The sequence below is a fragment of the Notamacropus eugenii genome, chromosome 7 (genome assembly GCF_028372415.1).
Source record: "Notamacropus eugenii isolate mMacEug1 chromosome 7, mMacEug1.pri_v2, whole genome shotgun sequence".
NCBI classification, from domain to species: domain Eukaryota; kingdom Metazoa; phylum Chordata; class Mammalia; order Diprotodontia; family Macropodidae; genus Notamacropus; species Notamacropus eugenii.
In genome coordinates, this window is record NC_092878.1 from 59,556,150 (window position 1) to 59,569,587 (window position 13,438).

Consider the following 13,438-nt stretch of genomic DNA (forward strand, 5'->3'; position numbering starts at 1 on the left):
TTTTCCTGCCTCTTCTATTTCCCTTCCCTTGTCTTGTCTCCTTCCCCTTGCTATTTTTATTCCAACAGCTTTACCTGTTCACATGGATGATGTAGAGGCAATCCCACCATCATCCCAGGCCCAGAAATCCCCGAATTCTGAGTGGTCGGTCCGGATCTATGCAGCAGAGAAAACCACTGGGCCAGCTCCGGCTACCTTTTTTAAAATGCCGCAAGAGAAAAGCCCCGGATGCAGCTAGAGAACCATTTTGCCTATCAAGTGTTGGCCGGATTTGTTAAGACTTTGGATTGTATTGTCTCAGCTATCTTATTTGGCAATACCTATCTCATCATCTTTTACGCATTTATCTTTGACCACAGCAGCTTGATCTCTTTATTGGAAAATCATGCCTATGATTCATTTTTTTAAGAATAGTATTAACGTGTTGGGGCAGTTTAAAAAAAGTTCTTGCTGTGCTATATTTATTATGTTTATCTGTCATTGCTGTCCCAACATCTATCTACAGCTACTTTTACGGAGCTGTTGCTTTTTTGTAGATGTCTGTCTTTGTTGTTGTGATATTGGTGACTGCTTTTGCATCTCATTTTGTGACAAGGCTGCCAACATCATCTGAAGAAGAACTGACTTTGCAGCTAGCCCCAGGCAAGTGTGAGACCTGAGCTAAAGGCTAGCATGGAATTGTATTTGACCAGGAGGTGGGAGACCAAAACGTGGGGCTGATTTTAAGGCTGGAACTTTGTTTGGAATTGTGTCTTTTGGAGATTTCAGAACACCGACACTCATCGACTGACACTGGATCTGAGGAGAGACATGGGCAGCGACTTGGGACTCAGAAAATGTTTATGCTACCCTGGCAGATGGTTTAACATTGCTTGTGGTTATGCTGCTCATTGCCTTCTCTCCTGTGTTCTCTTTTTTGAGCAGGAAATCCCACAGACATGTCCAAACTGGCGCGGGAGGATCATTAGGGGAAAATCACAGCGCTAAGGTATTTAGTGAGATAGTTTAGAAATTTCATTTCCCAAATCAAACCCCTCAGCAGACCTTTTATCGTGTGAGTTATTGATCTCTCAAGACAGTAACCTTAAGCTCATGTTGCTAGAACAATTCTTTTGGGCTATCTGCTTTTTTGGTAAAAATTTTTGTTGTCTCCCTTCATATTTGAATCTGCCTTGTGAAAACCTGTAGTCATACCTGAGGTTAGTTGCAATGCTGTCGATATGAGAGATAAGTAACTAATTGGAAATGCTGAAGGGGAGGCTGCCATTTCCAAAAGTAATATTAGAGCCACCTGTTAAAGGGGCTTGATGAACTTAAAGGTACTCACTGAATATTTTTTGAGTACTTTATATTGTGAAACATGTAAGAGTAAACTAATAACGTAAATAGTCAATAAAATTGACTGTCTCTCACATGCATACTGCACACAGTACATTCTGTAGGGACTCCCTCTCATAATCTCTGATTGTTTTCTGTTCTAAAGTAGATGCTGAAGGGAGACAAGTACTCCCACTTTCTGAAGCCCAGAAACTTTTAGATTATAATAGATTATAATTAAGGTTCAAATCATACTGTTTTATATATTTGAGAGGGGTTCAGAGCCCAGTTGCTTTCTTTCTTTCTTTTCTCCATAGAAGTATGTGTTGTCCATTGTGTTCTGATACAGAGATGAAGTAGATGGCACCTTTGACTCGCTATCTGTAGGGCATATACTTAGTATTTTGCTAATAGTAGCAACAGGTTATGGCCTTTTTGTTAACTATGATACATTTAGTTGATGACGGGTTTGTGGCCATAGAATGTTATTTTTCCTTGTACCAAACCCACTGGCCCATGTGGGCAGTTTTATGATTGATAGAATGCTGGACTTGGAAGTGGGAACACCTGGGTTTGAATTCTGCCTCTGATTATGCAATTTATGATTATAGGCAAGTCATTTAAGCTTTCTAAGCCTCTGTTTCTCACCTGTAAAATGGTAGTGAAAATTGTCATATCTCCTAGAGTTGTTATTAGGGTCAAATGAGATAATAATGTATAGAAGCACTTCACAAACTTAAGTGAACTGTCTGCCAGTACACTGGTTAAATTATTAGATTGAAGCCAAACCTATTGGGTATCAGTGCAATTTTGACAAGGTAATAGAGGTGTTAATAATTATGTTGACCATTATAACCCCTTTCTGGCTGGAAGTTAAAGACTATATCATCTCATTTACCTTTAACAATATCCCAGTGAGTCACAGAGAGCCACAGTGCATTTAAGTGACTTGCCACATAGCCAGCCTAAGACTAAATTTTAAGTCTTTAAATTCTTGGTCCAGAGGTCTTGTCACTAGACCAAATTAATCCTTGACTATATTTTGATTAATCTCCATTTTGCATTATATGCAGTGGACAAGTAATTGGGAGGCAGGGTGAGGAATGGTCTCTCCTTTCTCCTACATCCCCTGATTTGTTCTTACTGGTATGTAGAGGCACCTTATATCCTGATTGCTCTCAACTTTGTAGTGTATTATTTGGATGATGTGTAGGGTTTCCCTCTCTTCATTCCAATGCCCTGCTAATAATACTGTAGCTTTCCCTCGACCAACCCAATTTGCAGACAGAGAGCCAAATTTATGAACTGATATGCCAGGATTGCACATCAGAATGCTTGGTTTTGGGATACTCTTGTCTGCTCATTTGAGTATTTGTTATAGATGCCACTCAATAAGATGGAAAAATCATTTGTATCTGGGAAAATGATTATCTATTAAGCACATGAATGCTTTTCAACATGGGGGTGCAAATTGTGCTCCTTGATTTAGGTGCTGTATTTGCATGCTTAAGGAGTTATGAATATTGACCAAATGTCTTTTTTTGTGATGCTTTGTTCTCTGTATTCCCCACAAATGGATTTCTGAAGGATGATATTAATCTTGAGTATATTTTGGTTTTTTAAAAAGTCATTGTCCTTTCTGTTATATCAAGGTTTTAAGAAATCAGTCACATGATCCTACAAAGAATTTTGGAGTAAACACAGTATTTTAAAATTAGATCATCAACAGAAGTCCTTAGAACAATGTGGGACACACTGCCTTTTGAGCCAGACCTTTAGCCTACTAAATATTTGATTTGCACAAAAGTAATAACTTAGACTGAATCCTTAGTTCATATTAATTTCCAAGTTCTGGTAAATCTAAGCTGGCTGCACACTCTGTCATCATGTACCCTAACTTTTTGGTATGTTTTCATACTGTGCTCCCAAAGCAGCAAGAGTCTTGAACATTGTACTTTTAATAGGGCTCTTCACTTTCAAGTTTACTTCTAACTGAAGACTCTGAAGGTGGGATTTTAAAACTAGCATTTTAAAGAACTTTAAAGTTCTTTAAGAAAAGAAAATCATTAAGAAAATCACTCTCTTCACAGTTATGTAGGAAAAAGAAAAAAAATTATGTTGTCCTTCTTAAAAAGTGTTAAGTAACATGCAGCTAGGAAGTAGATCAGACAGCCTTGAATTTTTGTTTGCAAATTTTAAATGTACCTGAAAATCAAGTATAATATTGTCATAATCGGTATTCTTCTGTTGGAAGGTGAATTCTAGTGAGGAAATGATCCTTGTCTGAAAGAAATGCCTGCTGCTCTTGGTGCCTCTTGCACCCCAGCCTTAAAATTAACTAAAACTAAAATGCATAGGAAAGTAGTAGTGTGTATAGGCTTTTAGTGTTCAATGTTGGATGTTGCTGAACCCAATGAACTAACATGTTTTTATGTTATGGGAATAAAAGCTGAATCCACACTAGGTAATGGGAATTCCTAGATGAGAGAACAGACTTTAAGGGCTAAAGAATGAAGATGAAAAGATATGTGCAGTGATCACAGCAATGGATAGCTAGCCAAGACTGTTAAACACCAAACAGATGGACCAAGCAAGTGATGTTGTGGCTATAACTTTGCTGCTTCCTATTTTTCAGAAGATTGCTTCAGATATAAAATGATTTTTATTTAGATACTTTCTACATTTTGGTTTATCCAGTCTTTGTTCTCAGCTGTAGACATATCCAGTCAGTACTTTTAAGGGGAAAAGCTGCATTAAAAAAATAGGTTTTTAGTAGTTTCATCCTCTTCTTAACTCTTATAGCGTTATTTAGTCCATCTTTAGCAGCCCTGTGATGAGCATAGGGTGAATACAGTTTGGATATCATTGCCTCAGGGAATAAGCTGCCTTATAAAGTACCACATTTTCTGTTTCTGGAAGTACCAACAAAACAAATTCTATGACACTTTGAGGATGTGTGTTTGAGTGTGGGGTTGGGAGTAGGGGTAGGGATATGGGCAGGGATGGGGATTCATGCGCTAGATGACCTCACAAGTTCTTTCCAACTTAACGTGCTGTGATGCTATCAGGAATCGTTAGCAACATAGAGGGATCAGTTTGATATTGCTATCAGTAAACCTCAAGTCACTGCTTTTGAGGATTAAAAAAGGACCTTTTTACTACAAATATATCCTAATTCCCTACTGCAGTAGTCACTGACCCAGAGATACTTTGTGGTAGGAGCAAAACCTTCCTAGCATGATTCCTTATTCCTTTAGAAAACTAAGTAGCAATGGTGGAAGGGGAGGACATCAGGAGATACGCTAATGGGGGTTAACTCCAACACTTAATGGAACAGGAATAATAAGGTCTGCATCCAAGAGTTCATAACAGATAAAAGTCAAATAAATGAAAGCATTATAGAAGTGAACAGAGATGAGAATTAGAACTGAAAATGTCTTGCTGAAGTGGATGGTTGCCAGGGTTACTGCCTAATTTGAGAAATATCAAAGAAGACTGTCTTGTTCCAAAAGGAGAGAAAAAACCCTCAGGTATCTAATAGACTTCTGATGAGCTCACTGTTTTAGATGTAGAGGATTAGCAACAGTTTTGAAGAATAAGAATCTGAAGATGTTCCTTAAGAGGAAGCTACAGCCTCATGGATGAAGGCCTGGCCAATGCCCGATGCATGTGTTACCTAGAACACTGTGGTACCTTTATACTTCCTTCTGAGAGTAAATGAGTACATGGACTTACCTTTGTAAAAGCTATGATAATGTGTCAGATTTTCTTTGATCCTCTGGAAAGTGCTTCCTACATGGGATAAAGATGTGGAGAAAATGATATCCATACCATGTCTAGATTAAGAGAGGTTAAACTTCTTTTCAAAGTAGATTATTCCACCTTTCCAAACAGTGTCAAACTGACTTAGTAGTTGATATATGGAAATTTTTCACATTAATAAAAATTTCATTCTCTAGTGACAAATTAAGTGAATGATTTCAGGATTTTTAAGTATGTGTAGACAGTGTCATAATTAGAAGTTCCTTTTGTATTCTCTGGTATGATAATGAGGTTTCAACGTAATAAGCCTCAGTGTTAGGCATTTAATGAAACAAAAAGCAGTGTGGTCCCTGTCCTCAAAGAATTTTACATTCTGCTGGATTAAGACATGCCTAGGTAACCATGACACAAGAGCAAGACAACATCAAAGGGGCATAGACAAAATGATGTAAGAAAAATAAGGAGAAATCACTTGAGCTGGGGGGAATCAATAAACCTTCACGGTAGGCATCACTACTGGGCACCAGCTTCCTAAAAGTAGCTTCCTAAATGGAAGAAGATAACAACAGGTGAAAATATGTCTAGGGTGATCTAGTGTGGACCATACCCTGTGTGAATGCAGAGACTGGAGAAGATGGGCATGATTGGGAAGCAGCTGGGAATGATTCATCTAAAGCAAGGGAAAGCCTAGGTAGTAGCCAGATTGTGTAGCCTTAAATTACCTAGATTGGCCCTAAAAGCCAAGCTTAGGAGTAAAGGTGGTTCTGTTAAGTATGACTTCAGTAAAGAGAAGTTAAGAGTTCATTTGGGTAGCAAAATGATTAGTAATAATCTGTCACTCAGTCTAAGCATGGTGGTAAACAAGATCAGCTTTTAGATATTTTAGATGATATTTAGATGATAAAATACTTAAGTGTTTTAAAATTTAGCCAGGGCTTACACAACAGATGAAGAACCAATAGTCCTATTTCCCAAATACTTGGGATAAGACTATATTAAACTATTCTGAAGTTCTTAAGAAATCATTATTTTGAGTGTTGTGTTCAGTATTCCAGAATATGGTGCTTTGAACTTCATGTCATGAGCTGAATTCTGATTGTTCTTCATCTATACGTATTATTCATATGTATGACCTGGAACTGAGTAAACTTTTCTAGCATATGAATATTCCAGTCCTCTCATGAGTGTGCCCAAGTGGATCCTAAAGCCACATTCAAGTTTTCTCTTGCTTTTCTTAACACCTCTTCTGATGGATACATCTCAGGAGTCCTTTAAGATGGCCCACTGGAAAACAACATATGTGATGTAGTCATTTCAATCAGGAATCCAGTGCTTATAAAGCATTGTTCAGCATTCTCTGCCATTTGTCTTTGGGGGTGTGTGGTGGGGGGCATAACTGGGGAGGAGAATAATGAAAGAGAAGAAGTTTCTGTGAGTGACCTATAGGTATTAAGGCAAAAAATCCTGTATCAGTTACTGAAATGGAGAAAGGAAGTGAAAACACAAAAAACTTGATTGTTCATTTATCTCATACAAGTAAGAACTTCTGACTTCTATCCTAAAGGGAGGAGGAGGAATGGATGTAGTTAAGGGGATAGAATCTACTGAGACCTGAATGAATCTCACATTTAAGCCCCTTGCAGGGGTTTCAGTTCTTTGTGTATTTCTGTAGACTACTTTTACTTCCATTATATATTAAATATTTCACTGACTCAGGCAATTCCTAGGGAAGTCTGCAAAGGATAACATTGGATTTTACCATTGTTGAGAACAGGAGCAATATTTATAGACATATTCATGTTTTTAATTCAACAGGCATTTAATGTCTTTTCTATGCCAGATACTGTATTAAACATTAGGGTAATAAACATAAGGATGAACTTTCTGCCCACAAAACTTACATTCTGTGGGAGTTGGGGTATCAGGTGGGTGAGCGGTGGGAAGACAGAAATGGGAGAAATAGGGAATGGTATGTACACACATAGCATTTCAAAAGTCAATTGTTATGTAGTGGGAAGGTGTGGAACGTAAGAGTTGAGATAGTGGAGAGACAGCTTTTGGAGAAAATGCATCTGATTTCTATCTTGAGTATGGAGTTCATGAATAAGAGAAATATTGAGTCATTGTGTTTCCCTTCACTTCACGTGAAGGGAAAAGAGTAGATTTAAGTACAGCTTGGGTAAAATTAATGAAATTACTGTTTAAACTTGATGAGGTAAGTGCTCTTCTGGTAAAAAAAAAATACTAATTTGTATGTGTTAATGGAAGCATTAATTTTCTCTAATGTATATCTTTGTATATTTCAGCACTGAGTTTAATAGCTATTCATCGTGGCATCTACATCTTTCAGTCAGCATCTTCACCGCAGATGCTGCTTCGCTGCTGCCCATGAGCTTTGTGCTGACACTGGATAGCTGATATCATTATGACTACCTTTATTTTTATTATTTTTAATAACAGTGATAACTGCAGAAACTGAGAATAGTGGAGTTTCTTTTGTTTGGCACTCTGATGAAACAGTGCTTTCCATACTTTTGAGTGAAGCCACTGAAATTGGTTTTCCATTATATTTTCACTCAGTATGGGTGTGTTGGCCATGTAGAATATGGTCTAGTATTGTTTCTAGCAAGGTGTCAGATTGGGATTTCTTAACTCATTTTCCTAGTTACTTTTTGGCAGCTGTTTTACTGTGGTGTGTGTCTCTGTCATTGATATCCCCAAGTAGACTCATACCTTCCCTATATGAACTCTGTAAAAGAAAGCAAACCTCTTTTTAATATTTACCGCTTCGTATTCACATAAGGGTCTGTTTTTGTGTCTGAAAGAGGTTCGCATAGAGTTAGTAGTAGTACCTTTGAAACCAAGAAAATACAAATATACTCAACTTTGTAGGTTGTAAATATGGTATATTGGAAAGAGCATGAACCTGAGCATCATGAGAGACCCAAGTCCCACCTTTGCCACATATAACAAAGTATTTAACTTTTACAGGCCTCCATTTCCTTTTCTGTGGAAGGAGGGACTTGGAGTAATCTCTGAATCTCTAAACAAACCTCCAAAATTTTATGATATATGAATTGTTAATGGTGGTGATTGGTTGTGCTGAGATACTCTGCCAAAGTGATCCTGCTCAGTCTCCCTTGTGGTTGATGACATGTCTTAGCAAAATAGTTCATCCAAAGTGTAGTCTTCTTTTTTGTAGATTACTTTTACTTCCATTTTAAATTAAATAACTTCATTCGTCCTAGGAACTGAAAAGAACAGTGTTTTTTCCCAGTGTGAAGTTAATTGACCTACATGGAGGTGGAGCACCAAGAACGGCGTATTCAGTACCAGTGAGAGTGGAGGCAGATGGAGTTGTCGAACGAAGCATACCCACCTGGACTCCGTCCACCACCTTCTCCAGTAATACATGTAAAACAGCTGTGTATTGTTTAGTTAGAATGTGTACAATTACCACTTTGAGACTTCGACTCTTTGGGTTTGATCTCTAAGGCCAAATGCAGGAACTTGTACTAAAAGAACCTTGGGGCAAACTTGAGGGTATATAAAAACAAAGAAAATTGACTGTCCTCATCATACCAATGTCACATGGCTAAACGAGGTGGTCCCTTTTATACCACCAGACAGTGATAGCCTATTGTACTGTTACTGACTGACCTGATAGTAGTGGAAAACTTAGCCAGTGAGTAATAGGATGCAGTGGCCTCCAAACACTGCTAATTTAGAATAAGCAGAGCAGTGTGAATGTTTGCCTGCCATTTCTCCAGAAGTAAGAATGGGGATGGGCCCTGCATGGCCAACATGTGTAAGAGTGGGATATTTGGGCTTCCTGGTCCTGGTACTTCCTCTGTCCACTCTGCCATGCCTCTTAAGAAATACTAACATAAAATTTCCAGAAACACTTCAGAATTAATGAAGCTACCTCAGATATCTGAGGGTTTTTTTTAAAGAATAACCAAATTAACTTAAAAACAGACCTTTTCATTTGAAACTTTGAGTCAGATAGTTGACAACCATGCCACACTCTGAAGATGGTTTTCCTTTGCTCGTGGCAGTCCTCGTCATCTTCCATTACTGTTTCAATTTCCAGAATTCTGCAGACAGTGACAAGATACTGAATTCCCAAAAGGACAGGTGGTTTTTCTGCTGATCATTCTCAAAATTCTGATTATAAACAAACTCCAACTCCATGTAGGTCATTGGAAAAAAAATCTTGTATGTCTTTAAAAAAAAATACCCGCAGATAATAAGCATATTCAGTTTATCATTTGTAGAAAGTTGAATTTTATGAGTTTTTGGTGAGTTCTTGCACTTTCTGCACTGATCCTTGTTTCTGTAGCTGTTTGATACCTTGTTTCTTGCTCCTTTGGAAGAAATCAATATCAAACATGATTATGAAAGTTACTCTAATGGTGTTGTCAAAGGTAGGCAGCTCTTCTTTTTCCCATAGCTTAGCCCCAGACCTAGTAATCTTATCCTAGGCTATGTGAACCTTATGGCCATCCAGGTGCCTTCCTTGCAGTTTCATATGTAACTATCAGTAGGGTAAGAGGGAATTCCTGCTTGACCAAGTATGCCTTTGTGCCTGAGTATAATTATGGCCCTGCTTAATGATGGCAAATTATCAATCAATCAAGGATCAAGTAGATTTTTAGTCAGTGTTCCATTAAGATCTAGAGTCAGGCCTTGTCGAGATTTGAATAACTTCAGACAGAAGTACTGTAAAACCAACTTGTCATTTAATTTGAGTATCCAGGAAACCTTGATATTAGAAGTAATTTTTTTCTTTGCATTATTGCAACATTAGAGGTTACTTAGTTTTTAGGAGGGAAAATGTGATTTTTGTTAGTGTTTTATTGTTTTGTTTAACCAAAAGAGTCCATTCCCTAAATATAGCCTATTGTTCTGGCTAGGGCTAGAAAAGAGATTTCTTGAAGCTATGACTAAAACTTTAGGAAATTTAGGATCATAGAACTAACTATAGACTCCCCGGATATCATATCTGGAAGGGAACATCTAATCTTGTATTTTCATTTCTGAGGGATGAGGAAATCTCAGGTCACTGGGGAGGATCTTACCTTAATGAATTCTGTGTAGCATCTCTGAGTAGATGTCTAGTCTCTATTTGAAGACCTTCAGTAATAAGGAATTTGCTATTAACTGAGACAGAGCCTCGTTATATTTTGGTATGGTTTTGTTAGGATTTTTTTAAAAAATGTGTTGAAACCTACCTTTCTGCAACTACTTTGTCAGTAAAAGCAAGTTCTTCTGTTTGTTGCTCTTTAAATATCTGAAGATAGCCATCTTATCATGCCTAAGTCTTCTCTATGCTAAAAAGTCACAGTTCCTTTAGTCTCTTTTTGTGGACATGGGATTTAGAGATTTAGATTTAGAGCTGAAAAGGACCTTAGAGATCACCAAGTCAATGTCCCTCATTTTGCAAATGAGGGAGCTAAGACTGAGAAAGATTAAATGACTTGCCCAGGGCCACATAGGTAGTCAATTTCTGAGGCCAGATTTGAATTCGGGTCTTCTTGTTATATCCACTGTGCCACCCTCCTGCCAGTATTGACTTTGTCAGTGTCCTTTCTAAAGTGAGACACTTCACACTGACTACAGTAATTCAAATGCTTTCACTCTGGGGCAGGATGAAGTGGAAGTAATCTTCTGTCCCACTATATTTCTTAAATCTGAGGATCACATTTACTTTGTGACTATGGCAGCCATCACAATATTGATTAGAGGTCTTTTCCATATTGACTGTTCTCCCATCTTGTACAACTGACATAACTGATCCATCATTCTAGACTGTTGAGAATTGTTAGGGTCTGGACTTTATCATCTCTGCCTTCAAGGCATGGATAAGAATGTTGAACATTTTATAGGTGAGGAAATAGACCTAGAGATGTTGTCTTCCCACCATGAGGGAGAACCACAACTGGAACATAGATCTTCTGGATCTCTGCAACAACTTTTTAGATGGTTCAAAGATAATCTTTTGGTCAGTCTTCCTAAGATACTAAGTTTGTGTGAAAAATGCTACTGAGATATACATACATATATATATATATATACACACATATACACATACATATATATATTAAACAGGAGAAAAAGGAATTACTCAGTAAATAGAAATATTTGTACCTGTAGTGACTTACAATTTTAGAAATTTACCACTTTGAGATTATCCCCCACATTTCCACCTTCGTATTCTTGTGAAGAACTTAATATTCAATGAAGTGCAATGTTGTGCTGTCCTTCAGATACAAAAAAGATGTTACCTTCAGTCAGAAGTGCATTTTGAATTGTAATTTTAGTAATGACAGTGTCTTTGTCCTGTTCCTTCCACTTTTTCCACTCAGTTTACATACTTTGTAGTTTATTCCTCCAAAGTGGCTGCATTCCATGATCCAGTACTGAACAGAACAGTACAAACTGGTCCATGCAGGGTTTGGCTCTATGGTCTTTGCTTCTTCATCACTGCTTTAATTAACCAAGCCAGAATTAAAATCACATACATTCAGTTCAACAAATATTTATTAAGTGCCTATGGTGTGCCAGCTGGGTGGCACAAATAGGTAGAGCACAGGGCTTGGAATCTTGGAATCATGAGTTCACATCTGGTTTTGGACACTAGCTGTGTGATCCTGGGTAAGTCACTTATCCCTCTTTGCCTCAGTTTTCTCATCTGTAAAATGACCTGGAGAAGGAAATGACAAAGCACTCCAATATCTTTGCCAAAAAACCGCAAATCAGGTCACAAAGACACAACTGAAATGACTCAACAATAAAAAATAGGCTACAGTACAGTGCCAATTCACCAGAAACATAAGGATGAAAAGATAGTAATGATATGTATGTATGTATGTGATTTGGCCAAGGATGAAAGGAGAACCATTCTTCATTTTCCCTACAAATCCTATGGCATGTCCAGCATGTTGTTATGTAAACACTAGCATTTATATTTAGGAATGAAAAAGAATACTAAATTACTTAAAATTTTATATATATTTCCATCTCAGACCTTTTTTTTTTCCTCCTGGAACTAGCTTTTTAATGAATAGTTCAACTTTTTGTTATTATTTTTATTGCCATCATGTGCTCCAAATCTGCTTTAACTGTCTTGTTTATTTATTTTATTATCTCCTGTCTGGTAATCATGTAAGAATGCTTTGTATCTTCTGATCCATATTAGCTCACAATAAGAACCCAATATCTATTGTGATAAGTTAATGGATACCATTATAAACAAAGAAAAAGGAAGTACCAGGAAATTAAGTGTCCTTCACAATCATACTTTGAATCAACTGGCAAAAAAATTTGGATTTTTTTTATCCTGACTCAAGCCTTATTATTTAGATGTTAGAATATGATGCACCCCCTTTTGAAGATAAAGAGATTTTAATGTTTGAGGATTGTAATTGTTCAATTTTTTAAAAAAAATTGAGATGAATAAATCAATAAACATTTATAAAGCACCTACTATTTGCCAGGCACTGTGTTAGAACTGGGAATACAAAAAGAGTCAAAAAGTGCTTGCCTTCAAGGAGTTTACAATCTAATGGGAGAGACAACATGTGAACAAATATATACAAAGCAAGTTATATACAGGATAAAGAGGAAATAATTAAAAGGGAAACATTGGAATTAAGAGGGATTAGGAAAGGCTTCCTGTAGAAGGTGGGGTTTTGAAATTGGTTGGTTGTTGTCTTGGATTCTTGAAGAGGACCAAAATCATCACTATGTTGAGGTCAAGGTACAGCGTGTCCGACTATGATCAGACCAATATGAGCTTGGAGGGCTCTGCCACAGGTTGAGCATGAAAAGTCCATAGTCTAACAAATAGAATGGGAGAGATAGAATGGAGACAGCCAGAGAAATTGTTTTGAACTAAGAGTTGGATGAGAGTGAAGGACTGGGAAGATGGTGTTGACCTGTACAGTAATAGGTAAGATAGGAGTGGGAGAGAGTTTAGGGGAAAAGATAATGAGTTTTGTTTGGGACATATTGAATTCAAGATGTGTAGTGGACATCCAATTCAAATGTATGAAAGGCAGTTGGAGATGCAAGATTGGAAATCAGCAAAGAGGTTGGGGCAGGAAAGGTAGATATTAAAATCATTAGCCTAAAGATAATTAAATCCCTGGGAGCTGATGGGATCACCAAGTAAAACTATAGCAGGAAAAGAGAAGAGGGCATAGGACAGAATCCTGAGAGATACCGACAATTAGTGGGCATGATCTGGAGGAGACAGAGGTACAGATAGGTAGGAGGAAAACCAGGAGAGAGTGGTATTCCCAGAACCTAGAGAAAAGAGAATTCCAAGGAGGAGAGAGTGATCAACTGTCAAAAG

The 13,438-nt window shown here is 37.5% G+C and overlaps 1 protein-coding gene across 9 annotated transcripts in view; it reads left to right on the plus strand.

The window, feature by feature from the left end:
* The window catches only part of GPATCH2L (G-patch domain containing 2 like), an 81,760-nt gene extending 69,197 nt beyond the window's left edge, over positions 1-12,563 (plus strand). For 7 of the 9 annotated variants that reach the window (XR_011970183.1, XM_072623148.1, XM_072623149.1 and 4 more), the window contains one exon: positions 69-5,287. Coding sequence is in view for 7 of the 9 variants with exons in the window: in XM_072623148.1 (XP_072479249.1) it covers positions 69-238 (170 nt within the window). In the remaining 2 variants the exon portion in view is untranslated. Of the gene's footprint in view, positions 1-68; positions 5,288-8,327 lie in introns of those variants that run through there. The other 2 variants (XR_011970182.1, XM_072623151.1) reach the window with 2 other exon arrangements.
* Positions 12,564-13,438: the final 875 nt, after the last annotated feature.